Source organism: Pristis pectinata, chromosome 6 (genome assembly GCF_009764475.1).
Source record: "Pristis pectinata isolate sPriPec2 chromosome 6, sPriPec2.1.pri, whole genome shotgun sequence".
In the NCBI taxonomy this organism is placed as follows: Eukaryota; Metazoa; Chordata; class Chondrichthyes; order Rhinopristiformes; family Pristidae; genus Pristis; species Pristis pectinata.
In genome coordinates this window covers 92,390,522-92,414,057 of record NC_067410.1, presented here as the reverse complement: position 1 = coordinate 92,414,057, position 23,536 = coordinate 92,390,522, and the positions used below count along the sequence as shown (strand labels likewise).

The window sequence follows — 23,536 nt, the reverse complement described above, 5'->3', positions numbered from 1 at the left end:
TGCAGGTGTTGGATGAAAACAAGGGGGCGTTATTTCCCCACCGATTGTGACATCACAAACGAGTGACGGCGCCGCCCCTTGTGAAATGACCAATGGTCAGCAAGCTGGCGTTCGAGGAGGCGGAGCCGCCGGGAGACCGCAGCCTTTGCCCACGGCTCCGAGAGCGAAAGGATGGAACAGCTGACGATGGATTTGGATGCAGAGTGGACCGAGAGGGAGTTCCAGCAGGTGGTCAACGCTATTGGAGGCAGGGAGAGCATCTTCCTGATCGGGGAGGTGTGCGATAGCAGGGACCTGATGTTTCAGTTTGTAAATAACATGTTTCCACGACCGGGGAAAGTTTGCAGTAGAATTTCGGACACGGAAAGCAACCAGCAAATGATGGCACCGCAATGCAAGGAGCCCAAGTCTGAGTCTGACAACGAGCGGGAGTTTGAAAACTTAATTGATTCTTCTAAGGTGACGCACATTGTTAATGGGAGTAAGGATCAGAGGCGCATCAAAGCTCGGTTAATTCTCTTCCTCTTCCATCAAGATTTCATCTGCGACAAGCAGAACGATCTCGTGATCCGAGAACTCCTGAAGGACGTCCGGCAAAGGTCCAGTTCCTGGGAAGATCTGCCCGCTCTCATCGGGGTGGTGCATGCTGACGCTGTCAGCGGGGAGCTGAACATCGCTGTCCGCCTCATAGAGTATTACCTGCGGACAGTCTTCCACCGGCACCCTGGTGAGTGCGTACAGGCACTTCCCTTCATATCCAGCCAGCCAGACTCTATGATAGAGCTGAAAAAGACCACCTGTGTTGTCCTCCGAGCTGTATCGAGCGTCACAGAAGGTATCGAGCTGGACTCGGGGCTAGTTCATGATATAATAGATTCCGCATACTATGGCATTGTAATTTATCATATTTTTTAAATCATGCATCCCTCTCCCCTCCACATTTTTTTTCTCATTGAGTTCATCCATGTACATTAAAATGTTGCCAGGTCTAGTAAATTGTAGCTATGAGGAAAGATTGGGTAAGCTGCAGTTGTTTTCTATGGAACAGGGAGGCCGAGAGTAAACTTAATTCAGGTGTGTAAAACAAAATGACTGCAATTACATTTGGTCTCCGTGCCTATTTCTTGGGTAAGGAGACCAAAACTCCCCACCTGCCACAGAGGGAATTCAATGAAGATTCACCAGACTGGTTCTAGGGGTACTGTACTATGTGGAGAGATTGAAGAGTTCTGTATGCTCTACATTTTAGAATGAGATCTCATGGAAACTTGGAAAATTCTTAGAGCTTTACAGGCTTAATGTTATGTACTGGCTTTCTATCTTTCTACAAAGATATACTGGCTTTGGAGGCGGTGTAGAGGAGGTTCACCAAGTTGATTCTGGAGATGAGGGGTTAGCTTATGAGGAGAGATTCAGTTGCTTTGGACTATACTTGCTGTTATTCAGAAGAATGAGAGGTGATTTTATAGAAACATATAAAATTATTAAAGGGATAGACAAGATAGAAGCAGGAAACTGGTAGGTGAGTCTAGAACAAGGGGACATAGCCTCAAGATTCAGGGGAGTAGATTTAGGATGGAGATGAGGCATCCTATCTGGATGTATCATGGCTTGGCACAGCAACTGCTCTGCCCAGGACCACAAGAAACTGCAGAAAGTTGTGGACACAGCCCAGTGCATCACAGACACCAGCCTCCCCTCCTTGGACTCTGTCTTTACCTCTTGTTGTCTTGGTGAAGCAGCCAGCATAATCAAAGACTCCACCCACCCACCAGGGACATTCTCTTTGCTCTCCTCTTCCATCGGGTAGAAGATACAGGTGCCTGAGGGCACATACCACCAGACTTAAGGACAGCTTCTACTCCACTTTATAAGACTATCGAATGGTTCCTTTATGCAATGAGATGGACTATGACCTCACGACCTACCTTGTTGTGACCTTGCACCTTATTGCATTGCACTTTCTCTGTAGCTGTGACACTTTACTCTGTCCTTTACTGTTTTTACCTGTACAACGTCAATGCTGTAACTGCACTGTGTAATGAATTGACCTGTACGATCGGTTTGTAAGACAAGCTTTACAAGTGACAATAATAAGCCAATACCAATAGGAGGAACTGCTTTTCCCAGAGAGTAGTAAATCTGTGGAATCCTCTGCCCAGGGAAGCAGTAGAGGCTACCTTATTAAATATATTTAAGACACAGTTAGATAGATTTTTGCACAGTAGGGGAATTGTTATGGGGGAAAGGCAAGTAGGTAGAGCTGAGTCCACGGCTTGATCTTATTGAATGGTAGAGCAGGCTCAACCGACCAGATGGCCTGCTCCTGTTTCTTATGTTCTTATGTGGGAGATGTTTCCTCAGACTGAGAAATTTACTACCAAGGTTACAATCTCAAAATGAGGTACAGGTCCTGCCCAGCTTACAAACGCCTGACTTGTGTGCAGCCCGAGTGGTTGGGAGGCCGGCAGTATGGATTTGCAGCTGCTGCAGGGCCACAGGCATCATCTGCTGTGTGGGAACTCTGTCGTGGCCACATTTCTGACTTCCAAACTACCATAGAACCATACAGCACAAAACAGGCCCTTCGGCCCACCATGTTGTGCCGTCCATCAAACCACCCTCACACTACCTAACCCCTTCCTCCCGCATATCCCCCCATCCCACACTCCTCCATATGCCTATCCAACAAGCTCTTGAACCTGTTCAATGTATCTGCCTCCACCACCACCCCAGGCAGTGCATTCCATGCACCAACCACTCTCTGGGTGAAAAACCTCCCCCTGACATCTCCCCTGAACCTCCCACCCATAACAGTTTGAACAGTTCACAGGAACAAAACCCCATGATAACCTAGGGACGACCTGTACATTGTTTAGGACTGAGATGAGAAATTTCTTTAATGAATTCTTTATCCTGAAGGGCTGTGAGGGCTTGGTCATTCAGTTCATTCGGAACAGAGTGTTAGACTTCTGGATATTAAGGTAATCATGGATTATGGGGACTGGGCTGGAAAAGTATTGGTTTATTATTGACACGTGTACCGAGGTACAGTGGAAAAACCTGTCCTGCATAGCGTTGATACAGATCAATTCATTACAAAATGGCATTGAGGCAGAAGATCGGCCATGATCTGGATGAATGGCAGAGCAGGCTCAAAACACCAAATGACCTAGTCCTGCTCCTATTCCTTACATTCTTATCACTGTTCTGGTTAGAGTAAATAAGAACTCATTTCTCTGAGTTTAGAAGTAAATCTGGGTGACGTAGATTCTAAATAATTAGAAGAATTAAGAGGGGCCATGATAATATCTTTTCACCATGAGGGTGGTAGGGGTTTGGAATTCACTACCTGAAAGGGTGGGGAGAGGCAGAACCCTCAGAACACTTAAACATTACTTGGATGTGTACTTGAAGAGCTGTAACCTTCAGGGCTGTGTTGTAGTGGTGAAAGATGGGATTAGGTTTCTCTTCCTTTTGATGAAAACAAGCACAAATGGATTGAATAACTTTCAGTGTCATGGATTTTCTATGATTCTATTTGCAGTAAGAAGTAATACATTTTTAATTAATCTTCCCCACAATTGTCTGACTATCCCAAATAATTGTGGATACAAGTCCAATAAGAGCAGAACCACAGACAAATCGGGAACAAATTTAATCTTTTTAAACTGTAGGTTCTTCCAGGATTTATGGCACACACATTCACTTGCTCTGAAGAGCAAATGAATGGTTTAGAATTCCACTTTCTGATTTTTGATATTTTTTTGCCTGGCAAGTTGCTATCAACAAGACATTCAATCAGCACAGAACTTGCTACAACTGGGATTGGTATGAACAGGTCAAACAGCTTTGCATCTCCTAAACTAAAATATCAAAGTATCAGTAATAAGAATTGTAGAGTTTGATTGAAGAGTTTTTTTTTACAGAATATGCAAAAAGAGAGCAAAATAAAGATTGAATTAAAAGAGAGAAAATAGAATTTTGTTCTTAAATCTCCAGTAGTAATTGAAATTGAACAAGTAAATCTCTACACTTGTTTTTCCGACTACATGTTACAGGCTGTTTAATTTTAATTCAGACTTATTTCACTGATTAAAGGAAACTCTTACTAGAATAAGAACAACTTGTATAAAAGCAAAATACTGTGGCTGTCGGAAATTTCAAACAAAAACAGAATACTAAAATATTTAGCAGCCTTGGGCAACATCCGTGGAAGGAGAAAGTTTACCTGTTTTTCTGCCTGACCTGACAACTTTACCTGTTGTTCAATTACTATTGGAGATTTAAGAACAAAATTCTATTTTCTCTTTTAATTCAATCTTTATTTTGCTCCCTTTTTGCATATTCTGTAAAAAAAAAACACTCTTCAATCAAACTCTACAATTCTTATTACTGATACTTTGATATTTTAGGTTAGGATCTGTAAAGCTGTTTGACCTGTTCATACCAATCTCAGTTGTAGCAAGTGATGATTGAATATATTGTTGATCAAGTTTAGTTTGTTCAGTACAGTAAGGCATTACAGGATATAGACCTAATGCATGCAAATGGGATTAGTGTAGATGGACAAAAAATGGGCTGAAGGGCTGTTTCTGTGCTGTGCAACTCTATACTATGGGTCAATGACATAAATTTCACTACAAGAAAAACACCTTTGAATGAGGAACTAGATAATGAAAGTGATGTATGCTTTCCGTGAAGCATGTTTTATAGTTATTTCCAAGTTATCTGTTTCATGTAACCCTGGTGAAATTTGCTGTTTGATTTGCATTCAAATATTATTTGGTGTTAGCATTACAATTAATTTCATAGCAAAATCCAGGCCAGTATCTTTGTGTTTAAGTTTTTTGTTATATTTAGCCTAAGATAATATTTGCTTGAAACAGACAAGTAAATATTGCACAGCGACAAACAATCTGCTGGAGGAACTCAGCAGGTCGAGCAGCATCTGTGGTGGTGGGGTGGGGGGGTGGGGTGATGATGGACAGATGCAAGGGTTCAATATGAAATGTCAACAATTCCTTTCCTCCCACAGATGGGGCTCGACTCTGAGTTCCTCCAGCAGATTGTGGGTTGCTCCACTTTCCAGCATCCACAGCTTCTTGTGTCTCCTTAAATATTGCACAGTACCACTACTATTTGACTTAATGAATGATCATGAAAGAATATTTGATGACTTGAATTCATGTCAGTGAATAAGATGTAAGTGTATGTTAGCTGTGGGCCAGGACCTATGGAATGAAAAACCCCAATGACTAGGCCACGTCAAAATTCCACCTTCAGACAAAGTTGGGATCCATGTCTCTCAAATGAATTTAGATTTGCAATGTCCCAGATAGGTGCGATTGACAAAAGAACACTGAATGAAATGCATAGAATGTAAAGTAAAATAATAAAAAAAGAAGAGTTAGGTTACCTTTCCTCCTCAGATCCTCATCCATTCCTAACTGATTCAAGGTGGAGACTCGCATGTCTAATCTGTGGAATGAAAGGAGAAAGTATACAGTTAATGGTAGATCCCTTAATAGCATTGAGGCACAGAGGAATCTTGGGGTCCAGGTCCATAGTTCACTGAAAGTGGCTATGCAAGTGGATAAGGTGGTAAAGCAGTTGTATGGCATGCTTGCCTTCATTGGTAGGGGTGTTCAGTTCCTTCCCTGAAGGAAGTGATGCTGCAGCTATAAATAACTTTAGTCAAACCACACTTGGACTATTGCATGCAGTTCTGCTTGCCCCATTATAGGAGGATGTGGAGACTGTGGAGAAGGTGCAGAAGAGGTTTACCAGGATGCTGGCTGGATTAGAGGGTATGAGTTATAAGGAAAGGTTGGACAAACTTGAGTTGCTCTCCCTAGAGTGTTGGAGGCTGAGGGGAGACCTGATATTAAAATTATGAGAGGCACAGATAGGGTAGACAGTCGGAATCTTTTTCCCAGGGTAGAAATGTCAAACACCAGAGGACATGCTTTTAAGGTTAGAGGGGGGAAGTTTAAAGGTGACATGAGGGTTTTTTATGCAGAGAGTGGTAGGTGCCTGGAATAAGTTACCAGGGATAGTAGTGGAAGCAAGCAGTTTGGTAGACTTTAAAAGGCTTTTAGATAGACACATGAATATGAAGGGATATGGATGATACACAGGAGGATAGTTAATATAAATTGGCATCAAGATCGGCGCAACATCGTGGGCCAAATGGCTTGTCCAGCGCTGTGCTGTTCTATGAAATTCCACCCTATACCTCTTCGCTTCCATTCTCCTTTAAAGACCATCCAAAAAACCCTTGGCTCTTTGACAGAACTCTCAGGTCTTTGGCTGCATGTCAATTATTATCCAATATTGAACCACCTTGAGGTGCTTTACTTCGTTAAAGATGTTATATAAATGCAAGTTGTTGCTGTGTTATTATGCAAAATTGCAAGACAATATTTGTTCATTATAAAATTAGGGAAACAATGCTTTTGCTTTAGTGCTAAAGTTGATGCAGCACATGAACAAAACACATAAAAAAAACACATTAGCTTTGTGCACAACAAAAAATTAGGAGTGCACCTCCTGATTTGGTACACATGCTCACACAATGAGTGGCCATATGTTTGCAGGCCATCATTATCATTTAGAGGGGTAACAAAATAAAAAGGATGTTGTGTTTAAATACTTGCATGTTATAAGGACAGTTTGAGTGAAATAACTTGATTTAACTTTGTGGTAAATTTCATACATATCAACAATATCCTTAAAGGAACTCACGCCATTCTGTATATTTGAACAAGGAATCGGGTAACAATATTGCAATTTTCATGCCGTTTTCTACAGGAGCAGTTGAAAGTAACAACTTATGGATTTTTGCATTTAACCATTTGCCATTGCTGGAAGGTCCTGTACAGTCTCTTCATAACTAACTTTAAGAACTGTTAGCATCTCAGTTATTTTTACAGAAAAAAATGGCCCAGTACCTTTTGTATATATTCTAATAAAATAATGAATATTTGGTCAAACAAAGCACACTGCTCAAGACAGAAAGAATCAATAGCATACTATTAGACTGCTGAAAATAACATCTAATGATTCATTTGGTTCACTGAGTAGCATGTACCTACCTATTGCTGATAGGTTCGGATCTTGGCAGTGAGGAGGAGTTGGGGTGTTTGACCCAGATAAGGTTAATATAGCTAATCCACATAGTGTTAGGATCTCTATTGCAGATTGGGTACAATCCCTATTTCCAGATCTTAGAACCTCTCCCCTCAGAGTTATGATCAATGTCCCACAGATTGGTTTAGAATATAGGCCCCTGGTAAGTGAGATTAACAAAGAACCATGAAGGAAGGAGAATGGGGGAAGAGGGCCAGCAAGGTAAAGACACAGACTTACCTATACTTACTGATATGCCTATCCTTAGATCCTGTTATTCACCCTACCATTAGACCAGTGCCTTCAACTTCCAAACTTTACAACTTCTTCCCTTTGTCTCTGTATTATCTTCATAGCTCTTTTTAAAATCTATTGACCACCTGCACTAAAATTATGTACATTGGGTCTGTTGATGTTTATGTTCTTGTGAAGCATCTTGAGATGTTTTGCAATGTGGATTACTTTATGAAACTGCATTGTTGTTCAGTACTTACACAATTTGCATGACAATATTTATCTTGGTGGATTTGTTTGTAAAAAAAACTGTGTACTAATCCTTTTGCTTTATCACCAAAGATAATGCATTATTTGACTGAAGCGCAAAGAAAAACATGCTTAGGAAAGATGACTTTGAGCTTAAAGACCTTACTACAATGAAATTCGATTTTTAACAACCTCAGTACACAGTTAGTTATATACATCGTGAATGACAATTAGATATAGTACTGAAAACTTTCTGTTATCCCCAAAATTATAGCTCTGCAAGGAATCATATTGAAATTTAAATAAAATCCTCTGGTAAATGTTGAATCTATATATACTTAATGTACTTACTTAAACTTCCTTTGATAAAACCTCAAAAACAAAACAAGCCTTTGAACTGGAAGTCCTGACAGATTGAATAGGTGACTTCCATAGCTTCAGCTCTTCCCTCAGAAGAACCCTTAGTGGCCCTGGCTATATGGGTTATCTGTTTGAGATCTTCATTCTTCTGTGCAGATCCCAGCCAATCTTTGTGCTTCTGAGACATGGTTACTCTTGATGAAATACCTGGACTCTGCTTAAACTCTAGATCATCTAATTTTCCTTTTGACAACTCAGCTTGAAAATCTATGCAACTAAAAGTGAAGAGGCATTACAGGAAGTTTTTTTTTTCCCCACATAAAGGCCCATCAGAACCCTAGCTGTACATTTTCTGTTTGCTAATTCCTTATTTGTCCGTTCAAAACCTAAGTGGATTTTAAAAGCTGATTATTTGTAAAAAGAATATGCTTTCATGGAAATCTGACCTACTATATAAAAATCTTTTTTATTAATGTAATTTATTTTAAGGCACTTGAAGCATTCTTGGAGAAAAGTAAAGCCTTCACCAGAAAAATAATGGCAAATGCTGGGAATACATATATGGAAAGTAAAACAGAGTCAATATTTCAGGACATAAGCCCCTTGTCAGAACTGGGAGAGTGACAAAACAAGTTAGTTTCAAGTTGCAGAGAAGGTGGGTGAAAGATGGGTAGGACAAAGGTAATATCTTTGATAGGCTAAGGCCAGAGTTTCCATGGAGATAAGTTGCAGAGGCCATCTGGCAGAAATGACCAATTCTAATACAGACAGAGAAAGTAAGATGCCTGAATGCAGCTTTCCAGACTTAGTATAAAATTCTGCACAATGTGTCCAGAAGGAAAAGGTACTGTTCCTCATACTTGGGTTCAACACCATTTTAAACAGTGCAAGAGGCTTCTACTGTATGTAATCCATTCATCTGTGATGTTAGCTCAGTTTTTCCCCCTCTCCTTTAGCATTGCCTGACCTGTCCTGCATTTCTCATCCTTTCACATCCCTTTGTTTATATTCTCATTCTCTTACTGCCTTTGTCTCATAGCTTTTGATCCAATTTTTTCACTCTCTAACTACGCTGATTAACTCATCAACCAGATGACCTTTACAATTTAACTCCAAAGCAGCTCTGGCCTCACACCATCAGAGATATTCCCTTTATCCTAGCCATTCACAGATTGCCTGACCTGCTCAATGTTTCTAGAATGTTCTGTTTTTATTCCACATCTCCAGCATCTGCAGCTTTTTAAATTTTCCTTCACCAGAAAATCACCACCACCTTTGCCTTTCCTATATGATGTACATAATCATCTAAGCATAATAGTTTTTCTGAAAATGCTGGTGCAGTTTCAATCAGTTCTGATTTCTTCTATGTTCGCTTTGAAGGTGCAGTGGATTTGTGAAGGGGTACATTACTCAGTTGGTGAACCATTGTATTACAACAGAAATCCAGCAAACGAACGACAAATGAGAATATACACAACAACTTGTAAATTTAAACATCTGACTCCTCTGGATTTTACTTCTTTGCTTACTTATCATTAATGATTAATACTTAGTCAATAGTAGACTCCTAATGGAAGGTTGAAATGATTTGAAAGGATCAGTTGGAATTCCATTCGGATCGTTACGAACTAGAATTTGTTTCTGTATATTAATTGCAAATAGCTAACTAAAATGGAAATGTATTAAATTGATGAAAATTAGCACCTTTCTCCAATTTCCCCTGCCTTCAAAACTCAACACCACTCTTTCAAATAAAACTTTAGCCTGATACTTGTGATAAAGGAGTTGGGAAAGACCAACACTTGTACCAATGAACCTTACTCTTAGGACAACAAATCTGATACTTTCCATCTAGTCATATCTGAATTTCATAAACTCAGGTTAATGAAAGGGAATAATAAAATATGACAAATGAATGGAGGTCTAGTGTCTTTAATTGTTCCAATTTATCAGTGCAATAGGATTTCTCCTGAGATTGTCAGGTGTGATATAAGGTTGGGAATTATAATATTCTAGGATACTTTACATTTAAAAAAAAAACAGTGGTAAATAGTAGGGAGAACTCTGATTCTATATGATGGGATAAAGGCAGTAGAGAGAAGGGATCATAGGTCAGGAAATCAAGGTGGACTTTCGGTTGGAGCTAAGAAACAGCAAATGGTAGAACACATTGGTGGAAATTGTCTATCGGCCCATAAACAGTGATGATAATGTTAAGGTGGTATTAAATGATGGCAATGCCTTTCTCCACCCCAATTGGGCCTTCGATCTCTGGTCCTCTCTCCCCACTTCCAGGCACAGCTTGTGCCCCAGATGCTGCCAGTTCCTTCACACATTCTGTAGTGCAAGAGGAAAAATGTTAAATGGCTTTTAGGAAAGGGAAATATTTATTCACTCCTTTCATCCTTACAGACATTGTGTATATCATGAACAGAAAGCAATGAGAAAAACTACTAATTTGAAAGAATTATTTTACTTTGATGAAATCAAAAACCAATAAATCTGGTTTGTTTGCAGATGTAAAGAAAAGAAGGCAGACATGTTTTCCTGGATTGTTTTGCTTCTCGGGGAATACCAGAAGACGTAGAGAAGACAGGGACGTTAATAACATTCGGAATAGTATAGAACAAGAAGGTACATGGAAACTGATAATATAACTTTATTTGTTGAAAGATGTTAAATTTTGCAATGTATAAATTTGCCTTTGGTGTTTTTTTTTGATCAAAGTAATTCTTCATGCATACTTCATGGAATGGTATGCCAGGGGAGGAGACAATCAAGTTGAAACAAAATCAAACTGCAGGAGGACCTCAGCAGGTCAGGCAGCATCTGTGGAGGCAAAAAGGGATAACTGACATTTCAGGTCAAGACCCTGTATCAGGACTGGGCCCGAAATGTCAACTATCCCTTTGCTGCCTGATCTGCTGTTTTGCTCCCGATTGCACCATCTGCAGTCTCTTGTGTTTCTGGCTAGCATTTTGATACTGGCTCTTTCAAAGAGCTGTCCAGTTACCTTAATACCCATGAAATTTTCACTGCAACTTTTTTCCTTTTACTTATGCTGTTCTTTTTGAATCTGCATTCATCAGCCTACACAGCAGGGCATTCCAAATTCTAACCTGTCATTGCTTAAACTGTTTTTTTTCTTCATGTCATCGATTTTTTTTTAAGCCCCTGGAAGCAATTCTTCCTTACTCAATATGTATCCTTCATGATTTTAAATATCTTCATCACATCTGCTCTTAGCCTTGAGTGCTGTAAATGAGAAGAATCCACAAAACTCTTCATTTTGTTCATTAGAACTATTCTATTAAATTTTTAATGTAGCCTTTCCAAAACCTTCATATCCTTTGTACATTGTGGTGCCTAGAATTGGACCCAGTTCTCCAGCTTGGCCAAATTATTATTGTATACACTTTTAGCATAACTTATTGGTTTTTGGACAACAAAAAGGCTACGTGGCCCAGTTATGCCTGCCTTTTTGTTGGTTACATGGAGCAGTCCATGTTCCAAACCTACCAGGGCACCACTCCACAACTCTATCTCAGCTACATCGACGAAAGCATTGGTGCTGCTTCCTGTATCCGTGCAGAACTGGTCGATTTTATCAACTTCGCTACCAACTTCCACCCCGTCCTCAAAGTCACTCGGTCTATCTCTGACACTTCTCTCCCCTTTCTTGATCGCTCTGTCTCCATCTCAGGACACAGATAATCCATCGACATCTATTACAAACCCAATGACTCCCACAGCTATCTTGACTACACCTCCTCCTACCCCATCACTTCTAAGGCCATTCCTTTTTCTCACTGACTCCGTCTGCCACATCTGTTCTTGAGATGAGGCATCCATTCCAGACATCGGAGATATCCTCCTTTTTCAGGAAACAGAGTTCACCCCCCACTGTTATTGATGGAGCCCTCACCTACATCTCTTTTATTTCCTGCACTTCTGCTGTCACCACCTGCACCCCCCCACCCCCACCCAAGCAGAACAGGGATAAGAGTTCCCCAAGTCCTCACCTATCAGCCCTCCAGCCTACACATCCAGCATATCATTCTTCATACCTTCCACCAGCTACAACGTGATCCCACCACCAACATCTTCCCCTCCACAGGGATCACTCTCTCTGTGACTCCTTGGTCCACTCATCCCTCCACACCCATCTTCCTCCCTCCCCAGGCACTTCTTCCTTGTAACCACAAGAGGTACAACGTTTGCCCCTACACTTCCTCCCTCACCACCATCCAGGGCCTAAACAGCCCTCCCAAGTGAGGCAATCTTTCACATGCACATCTCCTGACATATATTGCATCTGATGCTCCCGATTTGGCCTCCTCTACATCGGGGAGACTGGATGCAGACTGGGTGACCGCTTCGAGGACCTGTGCTGTGTTTGTCATGACTGTCTGCGTCTCCCACTTGCCAGCTATTTTCATTCTCCTCCCCTTTCCCACACCAACATGTCTGTCCTTGGCCTCCTCCATTGCCAAGGTGAGGCTAAACGCAAGCCAGAGGAACAGCACGTATTCCGCATAGGTAGTCTACAACCCAGTGGCTTGAACATTGAATTCTACAACTTACATAACTGCTCCCCCTCTGTCCCTTTTCTCTCTCCTCCTGATCCACCTGGCCCCCATCACCATGCCTCTTTTCCCTCCTGCACCCTCTCCATCTGCCCATCACCCACATACGCCTCCCACTGCTTACCCTCCCCCACTACTCCCATCTGCCTTCCCCACCTCCCTCCCCTTATTCCATGCTCCACTTTCCTCTCCTATCAGATTCCATCATCTTCAGCCCTTTTTCACTTCCAACCATCTCCTCCCAGTTTCTGCATATAAGCCATGATCCTAACCAATAAATTTACAACAGAGCCAATCTCCATGAAGACTAGTGTCAAACAAGTTTGTAATATCAGCTACCATAAGTAAACTTATGTGTGGAAGTTTGAATGCAAGTATTTTAGGCCAGTTGTCTGTTCAATATGTCCCAGAAATTAATTAATTCATGTCAATTCTACAGATAAATAATTCTGACTAATAAATATAATTATTCTGCCACAACTTCTGCCCAGTCAGGATTAGTTAATTCTGCGAACTGAAACCTCCTTTAAATACTTAAACAAAAAAGAAGTGATCTTGGGATGTGGTATTGCATTAAAGCAGATTTGTTTTGTCTTGAGAACAGTAGAAGTCATCTACATGGTGTGGACCTGCGAGTCTACGGATAAAGGGGGAACAGAAAGTGGATTCTTTACCTTACAGCAATTTAGTCATTTCCAAGTGCTAGCCCACAACATGACTTTGAATTCAACCTCTGGATTGCTAGTTTATTGCAATAACATAAAGGCCAGCAGACTTGCCTATTTGCTGATAATGCCCCTTAGTTGGGTGTGGATCGTGAAGGGGAAGATGTTCTTTTTAAAAGGTTATTCTAATTAAAATTAATAAAATTAGAGGATTATGTTAAAACTTTCTTTTTTAAATAGCTGCTCCTTGTCTTTTGACAGTTAGAATTTCACACAAAGCAATTCAGATATCTGGGTGTGCAACAGGTTGAATGTTTTGATTTGAAAATTGCTGCAAGAGTCTTCTGTAAAATGAGTTGATGCTGCCTCTGTCCATTTCCCACTGAATAAAGCTATCATTAATTGGTGTGGTCACAGAATGATTCAGAAGTGTGTTTTCCATATCAGTCCATTTCCCTTATGATGTTCAACTGAGAACTGAAATATGCTGTTGGGGTGAGGTAGAAAGAATTTTCCACTCCATCTCTGTGTGATGCCTGACCTCATACTTGATATTTACTGCTTAAAAAAATGGGAAATATATCATTCTCTGGTTCTGCTGTCTGTCATATTAATGACTACCTCAAATAGACTGATGAAAAACTGAAAATGAATAAATTTGGAATCTGTGTGACTTGCAAACAAATGAGAAATGTGCAATCATATTTGAAATATAACTATTTCAGATAATGATGTAAAATACTATCTTTTTTTAGGTATATCGAAGGATGCTGAGAATAATGTTGCTTCACAGCAATTGACAGTGGGCCCAAGCATGGTTGATGTTTGTAAAAGTGACCTGCAGATTGAGTCCAATGGAAATAACGAACTAAATATTGAAACTGAAGTTTAAATAATTTACCTTTTTCTACATCTGCACATTTATTACAAAGTACTAGAACCTGCTGAGAAAAGCAAATTAAATAGCTGTTTTTCCACAAGATATTTTCCAATTTCTCATTGGATTAGTTGGGAAGAGTTGTTATTTCAAAATGATGTCAAATATATAACGAATGTTTAGATTATGTGGTTAACTAACAACCATGTATTGGTTGATGATATGTGCATTCATTTTTTAGATGTGTCTTTCATTAAAATCCAGTTACCAATTGTGATAATAGATAAAGAGTCCAAAATTAATCTAGCCTACCATTGGATTAACTTTTGTTGACAGTAACAAAAGGCTGTCTTTCTGCCCGGCAGATTTTGGCCAGATTTACAAAAATATGCAAAACTGTAAGAGGTCTGCCTGGAACCATTTGAAATCTCTTCCTCTCTTGTCATCCATAAATTTTGCCAACAATAATGCACCTGAATGAAAATCCATCCAATAAAGACCACACAGATATTTAATATATCATTAGGGTAAAGCCATAATTTTGTAATACTATTTTAATATTTAAAAAAAAACAAGTTTCGTGTGCATCAGCAAACTTTTACTAACTAGTCTGCTGTTAATGTATATTTTTATATAAAATTAGCTTGTTCCTGTTAATTGTTTATTCACAAAGAACAGAATATAGCATCTTTTTAGAATAATTTTAATAGAAGGGTTTTGAAAGAGTACATAACTACCTGTTGTAAAGTTGATGCACATGATTAAGATTAAAAATTTGAGAATTGCTAAACCAATATAAAATTACAGTTGTAATTGTGGGGTCAATGTTAAACAAATATGTAAAAGTGATTGGTTTGTGAACAAAACAGAAATGGGCTCCCTTGAATTATAATCAAGGCAGCAAGATTTTTAACAATTTCTTTGCTCTACTAGAGATGCATAGAGGACCTACTTTAACTTTTGTTGGACAAAATTCTGGGCAAAGTCCAGAGCATTTTTGTTTTTGAGAATGGTGAATGAGACACAAACATCATTGCAGAGGTCTGGTTCAACATTGTCAGCTACTCCAAACATAAAATGAGCCACACAGAACAATGTAATTTTTGGAAGAAAATCACCATGAGTTGAGGTGAAGCACTGCACTACTGAAAATATTTATTTGGGACCATATTTTAAAAATAATGCTTCATTCAAAGGGGTTGTTAGATGTTTATAAAATATAAAATCTTCAGCTGATTATATACAGGAAGTCCCTGGGTTATGAACGAGTTCCATTTTTGAGACTGTTCGTAACCAGATTTTTGTATGTAACTCAGAACAGTGTCCGCGCATGCGCACTTGGCCTGGGGATTGCAGCCACACATGGCCCCGGTTGCACATGCGCACTTGGCCCGGGGTTGGGCCAAAGAAGGTGTACCGCCACCATGCTAGGATTGGGGGTCTGGCCCGCTTACAAACCGAAGGTCGTTAAGACCACGAAGGTCAGTTCGTATGTACAGGTGTTTGTAAGTTGGGGACTTCCTGTACAACATATCAATCCCTATGGCATTTATGATTGCTTACTCATTACCAGTTTGGGCTAAAAGACTTGAAGTTGAACTCCAAATGTTAAAGTTTATTTGCATCTTAACCCTTTGGTAAATTTAGATTGCGCAGTTTACTGTCTTGCCGGCTCCCTTCAAATCTATCCAGTTTAGGTAATTTAAATTTTAAAAAGTCAATAAAAGGATGGGTAATTTTCAACTGCTTCAACAGTAGAGATTATTTGATAATTTTTTTTTAAAAAAAGAACCATTTTCTGTAGATAAACCCAGGCACTTTAATACTGATGCCAAGATATTGGAAGTTAATTTATCACTCCCCAGTAAGTGAAGCCATTAATACATTTTGAGCCATATAAAGGAAGCCATGATTTTTCTTTTTCTAGGTGGATTACAGGGATGATTTATTTTGATGATGGGTGTGGTTTGTTTTTCCACGTATAGAAATATTTACTAAAAATCTCTTTCAATCCAATTACATTTCAGAGGTTTTGAATTTCTGCATAATGTGTAATTTGTCTAAAAGCTTATGTCCACAATAGGAATACAAATGTTTTACATTATTCAAATACAAAACAGTACTTCAGATTGAATTAGGATGTTCAAGAATGTTTTAAACTATCTTTTACTCTCAACAATGCCCTTCATTGGAAAAGGATAGATTTCAGCAATGAAATCTATGCATGTACTGTAATAATATGCATACATGGATCACAAAATAAATGAGCTACATAGATAATATTGATCAGTTCATGGTAAAATGTGCTTTAACTAATTGGCACTGACTGTGTTTAATGTGTATCTAAGTTGAGAAAATCAGTTTATCTTTGAGTACTGTTACGTATGAATGGAGTTTTAAATCCAAGGCAACATCTCCCCAATGTGGCAAAATAGGTATTTTTTTTCCATATGTTCTATTTATTAGTTGAAACACTAAGTATGTTTACTATAGCATTGATTTGCCACATTAGATTCTGCTCTATCTTTCAACCTCTGCAAGGAAAGATCAAATGCAACATTCTCAAAACGAACTTTCCTTCATTTTTCTTCCTCTATCTCTCTTTCCCCTTATTACTGTCTTTCACTTTTGTAGGCTCAGACTGTAATGAAATGAAGAAGGCATAGCTCATTACTCGGTAGTATGGCCTGGTGCAGATAAATTTTTTTAAATGTATAAAAACACCTTTGCCCTCATTCAAGGTCATTTCCATATTAAGTATTCCAAGTATAGGGCAAATGTATTAAGTAGAGATGCTGTGTTATATTAATCGTTGGTAGGATAATTGGTGCCCAGAAGTTAGTTCCTGCAACAGAATCTTGAAAGTCAACTTGTATGCTTTTAAGTTTTTTTAAATATGTGAAGTACTTGCCAAGAATGTTTGAAGTGGATTGCAAGATTTAATTTTGTTTGTTCTCAGATGTATACAGCCCAAACAGGCCCAAGGAATGCAAGTCTTTACACAGATCCATAATATGAAGCCTGTAATTAATGAAGACAAACACTCCTGTGAATTCCCAGAATACTAAGTATTACACTACTTCTTTGCATGGAGTTGATCAATAGATCAACAAATATTACTGTCAAAATATATATTGACATCTACTAAGGTTCTTCCAACCTATATAATTTTGATGGAGCACCCATGAAAACTAAAAGAAAATGGCCATAGAAGGTGTTTTTTGAGGTTTCTTAAGTTATAGAGAGCAGTTGGGAGAACCCGGAGAAATTATTGGCACACATCTCTTACTACTGCAGGTCAAATTTGAATTCCTGTAGGCTGTTTTGAATTAGGACCGAAAGAAAATGGTGTAAAACTACATTAAATACCTGACTCTATAGATCTTCTTTAACTAATGTATGAAAAGGCTGGTATTAGCCACTCTGACATGAGGCTATTGTCGACTGTTCTTAATATAACCCTATATGATGAAAGTCTTGAAAAATAAATTAATTGTGAGATACCTTACTTTCTCCACATTTATGAATCAGTTGAAGGAATAATGGAGAAATTATTCAACAGCTATTACCTGACTGAAACAAAAAAGGTAACAATCCTATAATCCTTTTTTTTTGCTGAAGTTGAGGCTGTTGGAACATAGTCCAATTGCCTGGACTGCTGGGTGAGTTTTAAAATACTACATCAACAGGAAGAAAGAAATGTAGAAAAGTGAGACTTGGCAACTAGCTAACTTCCCATTGTTTAATAATAGCTCAAGTGTCTTGAAGAGATACTTTAGTGGTCGACACAAAAAAGCTGGAGGAACTCAGCAGGTCAGGCAGCATCTATGGAGGGAAATGGACAATCAACGTTTTGGGTCGAGATGCTTCACCTGAACTGAAAGGTAGAGGTGAGGTAGCCAGCATAAAAGGGTGGAGGGAAGGGGTGGAGCAAGTGCTGGTAGGCGATATGTTCCCTATATTTGAATGACCCACGAATTTTCCTGCTAGGGCACAAAATATAATAGTCAATTGGGCATATGATCAATAGATGCTGCCTGACCTGTTGAGTTCCACCAGCGTTTTTGTGTTGATCACTGGAGTATCTCCTCAAGAGATGAGCTATTATTAAACAATGGGAAGTATCAGAGAGCAACTTGTGTTTGGAATCATTCCCTAGCAATAAGTCAAATGCCTTCAGAAAAAGGGAGAAGTCAGAGTTGCAGTCTGTTTGCTGTGAAGTGTCGGTTTATGTATTCTGCCATACCTGGAATATTTACATATGTTGGTAAGACCTACACTGAAAACAAATGAAGTGCTCCTTCCACACACACTTCAAACTTTCCAGTCAAGCTGCAAAGGTATCACAGAGAGATTTGCATGTGATGCTTGGTGAAATGAAATGCTCCATTGGAATAGTGATGGAACTAATATATCAAAAGTAAGTCAATGCAACACTTGCACCTTCACTGATATGGCAGGATTGCTTCAGAAAGTAGAATTTATCCACAGCTATATATTTCCAGGTGGTCTAAATGGAACCAGATTATAAATAGTGTTCAGCATTTTCTATGATTTGATGAGGGTTAAATTCTTAATAAGTCAAGACTAAATTATCAAGTTTTATACTGTGAAGTTAAATTAATTTGAAATTTAGGTACTATATATTGATTACTGAAGGACATTTGGAGTGGAATATAATTCTGATATTATTTTGTATGAGAAAAATACAATGGGGAATTAAAGGCCTGCTAGTCACTAAGTATTCCACAGTATGCTTAAGGAAACTTCATTCATCATTCAGCCTTGTATGCACATTTTTCTGTATTTCACTTTATTCTCTTTTGGTTCAGTTTTGGAATTGAAATAACTCCACTATTTTTCAGATTAAAAATAATGTGAGCATTAAGTAAATTTGCTTGACAATTTGGTTAAGTTTCATAAATTCTCAGCCACACCAATGGCAAGATAATTCATATTAAGGGAAAGGCCATCAAAAACATTAGTAGTAAAGTTATAAAATTACCAGTCTGGTTACTCTTAACAGAGTAATAGGAGGCCCTGTAGGTCTTGTTCCTCTAAGGTACTCTTTATTTTCTGGCTGATAATTAGTGTACCTGTATTAAGGAAAGGGCATATTATAAGACAGGAGTACTGTCAACTTCTCACTTATAATACAAGAGGACCTTCACAATAAGAAGTGTTTGATAAAGTGTTAATTGTATAGACATGGTAAATGTGATTACAATATTGCAGATACAAGCCTACAACTATTAAGTGGTGAATATTGTACCTAGATATCAAAAGAATTATATAAATTTATAACTAATGGTCAGATGACATTTAATTTGTATAATTACAAATGAATGCACATTTTAATTTTCTGATATTGTTACTTTTATTACAGATCAATGGATTGAAACAATGCACTAATCAACGATTGAGTATGGTGATACATAAGTGCATATCGCCATCAAGTGGTATAATATGAACTAATCTCACTATTGCCAGCAGTGAATTCCCTGCGTTACGGCAGTCTTGAGAGAAAGCTGTGATAACGGTGTCTATTGCTGAAGGATGGAACAATAAATTGAACTAAAGGGGTTAAAATTATTTTAAATAAGGAGAATGATGTTTAAAAAAAATGTTTGACTGTGTGGCTAGGCACAGCTCAAACACCATCTATAAATTCACTGATGACACCACCATTGTTGGCAGAATCTCAGATGGTGATGAGCAGGCGTACAGGAGTGAGATAGATCAGTTGGTTGAGCAGTGTCGCAACAACAACCTCACAGTCATTGTCAGCAAGACCAAGTAATTAATTGTGGACTTCAGGAAGGGGAAGTTGGGAGAACACACGCCAATCTTCATTGAGGGGCCAGCGGTGGACAGGGTGAGCAGCAAGTTCCTGGGCCTCAACATCTCAGGATCTATCTTGGGCCCAACACATTGATGCAATCACGAAGAAGATATGCCAGCAGTTCTATTTCATTAGGAATTTGAGGAGATTTGGTATGTCACCAAAGACTCTTTGCAAATTTCTACAGATGTACGGTGGAGACCATTCTGACTAGTTGCATCACCGCCTGGTATGGAGGCTCCATTGCACAGGATTGAAAGAGGCTGCAGAAAGTTGTAGACTCAGCCAGCTCCATCACGGGCACAACCCTCCCTGCCATCGAGAACGTCTTCAAGAAGCGGTGCCTCAAGAAGGCGGCATCCATCAGTAAGGACCCTCACCACCCGGGACATGCCCTCTTCACGTTACTACCATTGGGGAGGAGGTACAGGACCTGAAGATTTACACTCAACGTTTCAGGAAAGCTTCTTCCCCTCCGCCATCAGATTTCTGAATGGTCCATTAACCCATAAATACTACCTTATTATTCCCTCTTTTGCACTGTTCATTTATTTTTGTAACTTAGTAATTTTCATGTCTTTGTCTTGCCCTGTACTACTGCCACAAAACAACAAATTCCACGTCAGTGATAATAAACCTAATTCTGATATTCTGTTCTAAGAAAGTTACTGCATCTGATTGTCTAAAATAATACTTATATAAACAATATAAGTTGTTTATATACAACTAAAACTAAGTTGTTTAGACTTATATATATTGTCTAAAATAATACAATATGATAAATATCAAAAAGGTAACTATGTTCAAAGTGAGTGGAGTTAGTTCTGATAAATTTGTTTTTTTTCTGTCAGATACAGATTAATGTTTAACCGAAGTAGAAACAGAAAATGCTGAAAATAGTCAACCAGTCAGGAACATCAGTAAAGAGAGAAAGCCATTTAGATTTAAGATTTCCAATAATGTTTACAATCCTAATATTTGCATTTCACTTCTACTTAATAAAATATATTTTGCACATCAAAAAGTGATGTGCTTAGTTATTTTCAGTTCCGATCCAAGGTCAATTTATGAAAAAGTGAGTTATATTCAAGTTTTGAATACGTACATAGCATTTTCTGAATATACTTTAGATTTCTATAATTTTCAGTTCTTTATTCTTGGTTCATTTGTACTCTGCATTCATAGGGTCTAACCCATTAAATATGGTGTTTATTTAATATTAATACAAACAAGCGAATTCAAGAGAGATTGCAGATGCTGGAATCTGGAGCAAACTGCTGGAGGAACTCACCAGCTCGAGCAGCATCTGGAGGGGGAGAGAGGGGGCGGAAATGTGGACGTTCCGGGTCGAGACTCCGCATCAGGTAGAGACCCAAACCGTCGACATGCCTCTCCTCCTCCTCCCCTCCCCACCTACCCCCACGGATGCTGCTCGGACCCTCAAATCTGGCTGCCATTCAATAAATCACAGTCTAAGTAATTATTGTGTGAAGCATTGTCACCGGTAAAAGTCAGTGTTAACTACAAACTGGATTTTATCTTTAATTTCTGAAGAATTATTCTGCCGTCTTCAACCCGCTGCACACACACGGTAATCTCCTCCCACTCGACGCCGGTTCCCATCCGTCAACATCACAGCCCGTGGCGCTATCCAAAGGCAGGGCTTCAATGCAGCTGTCTAACTAAAGTGCCTGCCGCTAAAAAAAAACCTGGAGCTGCGAAAGATTTCAGATTTATTCCCGTGAAATAGATGTTTGTGAGAACGATTCGTTGTTTTAATCGGATACAAAGGGGCTAATTGCCGACGTGATTGCTGTGACCGGAGGAGCAGGCGGGAGCGGACGGGCGCAGGGGATGCGAGGACCTCGGCGGCGGGGGGAGGGGGGGAGCGAGGAGCGAGGACGGTTAGTGTGTCGAAAGTCCTGAGTCAGAGCGGCCGGCAGGGCGGGCACCGAGCGGTTGGCGCAGAACCGAGTGACTTTGCGGGTGGTGGAGCGGCCACCGAGCGGTTGCAACATGATCACCTCGGCCGGTGAGTAAGGCTGCTCGGGTCGCCTCCTTCTCCCCGTCCTGGTGCCCCCGGCTGATCCTGGAGCACCGGCCGGTTCTGTGAGATCTTTAATCAAACGAGAGAATGGTAGAGATCCTCAACAGCATTCTCTTATTGTCTGGAGAGGGAAGAAAACAGGTAGATGTTCTACCTTGGGAACTGGTCATTTTTGTGCACTGGATAACCTGCGCCCGGCGAGGCCTGCAGAACCACGCTTCGGCTCGTTTAGAGGCGTTTAGTATTCGCACACAAGTTTGTAGTTTGCTGGAACCCAGCAGCTGAGTCATTGAATGAATGAGGCCTGAGAACGGGCTCCGCACCCGGGGCCACACATTAATCTGCGCTTTGGTGCAACAGGAAGGGGCTCACTTGTGGAAGTGCGTGAGGATCGCCAGAAAATACGGCACAATGTCCCTCAGTCTAAAGCCGTGTCATATGTTGACAGCAACGTCCAGGGTAGTGTTGGATTCGTTTTTGTATGATCGGTAACTTCAAGGAAGAAAGGAAACACGTTACTCGTGAATCTATGGCTCTATGGTTGTATATAATCTTACCAAATCCGTGAAAATATCAGAAGTGAGATGACCCCATTACTAAATCAAAGTCAGTAAGGGAGAGATTTAATAATAATATTTGAATTGTTGATGTTTTGAATTGGAGGGTTGAGGAGAAAGTATACAGTGGTGAATTTATTTAGTAAATTTAATGCAAAACGAAATGAAACGAATTAACAATCCTCTGCAAATAGGTAGATCAATCCAGTGAATAAAGCATATTTGGATTTTCAGAAGGTTTGTGACGAGGCCCACACAGGAGGCTGGCCAACAAGGTTTAAGAACACGTAGTTGGGGATAATACATTCATGGTTAATAGTACAGCACAGGAATAGGCCCTTCGGCCCACGGTGTTGTGAGGAACTAAAATTGAGAATTGAGTTTGAGAATTGCTTATTGGACAGTAAGCAAAGAGTGGGAATAAACCGATTTCTTTTCCTTGGGTTGACAGCCTGTGACTAGTGGGTTATCTCAGTGACTGTTGGTTTCCTCCCAGCCATTCATGATCTATATCAAAGGTTTGCCCAAGGATACTAAATGTCATATTTTCCAAGTTTGCCAATAATACAAAATTAGGTGGGATTGCTTTGGATAGAGAGGAAAATGTAAAGAGGCTTCAAGGGCTATGGACTGAGTAAATAGGCAAGAGCATAGCAGATGCTAAATAATGTGGAAAAATGTGAAGTTAGCCACTCTGGTGCACAAGTCAGAAAATCAGTTTTTTTTAGATGGTGGAAGAGAAGAATCTCACGGAAACTTGTATAGTTTTTACAGGGCTCAACAAGCTGACCGAAGAGAGAATGTTTTCCCAGAGGTCTCTAGAATTGGGTCACAATCTCAGAATAAGGGGTAGAGAATTTTTGACTGAGATGAGCAAATATTTATGCATGCAGAGGGTGTCTAATCTTTGTAATTCTTTACTCTAGAGCACTGGAGGCTTAGTCATTGAATTCATTCAAAACAGATTAAAACATTTCGGGACATTAAA

The 23,536-nt window shown here is 39.6% G+C and overlaps 2 protein-coding genes across 5 annotated transcripts in view; both read left to right on the top strand.

Annotated features, from left to right (window-relative positions):
- The first annotated feature begins 22 nt into the window (after nucleotides 1–22).
- LOC127571631 (uncharacterized) lies at nucleotides 23–20,813 on the top strand. Of its 4 annotated transcripts, none has more exons than XM_052018194.1 (3): nucleotides 23–727; nucleotides 10,492–10,608; nucleotides 13,981–16,379. In XM_052018194.1, the coding sequence occupies exons 1-3, from the start codon at nucleotides 172–174 to the stop codon at nucleotides 14,115–14,117; spliced, it is 810 nt and encodes a 269-aa protein (XP_051874154.1). In that variant the 5' UTR covers nucleotides 23–171; the 3' UTR covers nucleotides 14,118–16,379. The 4 variants fall into 4 exon arrangements, with proteins under 4 accessions (XP_051874154.1, XP_051874156.1, XP_051874155.1 ...); XM_052018196.1 differs by lacking the exon at nucleotides 13,981–16,379 and adding an exon at nucleotides 19,489–20,813 and having other exon boundaries at nucleotides 145–727; XM_052018195.1 differs by lacking the exon at nucleotides 13,981–16,379 and adding an exon at nucleotides 19,489–20,813 and having other exon boundaries at nucleotides 145–835.
- A 951-nt stretch (nucleotides 20,814–21,764) lies between these two features.
- The window catches only part of psmd1 (proteasome 26S subunit, non-ATPase 1), an 84,920-nt gene continuing 83,148 nt past the window's right edge, over nucleotides 21,765–23,536 (top strand). Inside the window, exon 1 of the mRNA XM_052018325.1 lies at nucleotides 21,765–21,976. Coding sequence (XP_051874285.1) covers nucleotides 21,961–21,976 — 16 coding nt within the window. The 5' untranslated portion in view covers nucleotides 21,765–21,960. The remainder of the gene's footprint in view (nucleotides 21,977–23,536) is intronic.

Excerpts from the sequence above, each read along its gene's own strand:
- LOC127571631 (XM_052018193.1), top strand. The coding sequence starts at position 172 with ATGGAACAGCTGACGATGGATTTGGATGCAGAGTGGACCGAGAGGGAG. Across the intron at positions 836-10,491 it reads TGTATCGAGCGTCACAGAAG|ATGTAAAGAAAAGAAGGCAG; the intron begins GTATCGAGCTGG and ends GTTTGTTTGCAG. Across the intron at positions 10,609-13,980 it reads GAATAGTATAGAACAAGAAG|GTATATCGAAGGATGCTGAG; the intron begins GTACATGGAAAC and ends ATCTTTTTTTAG.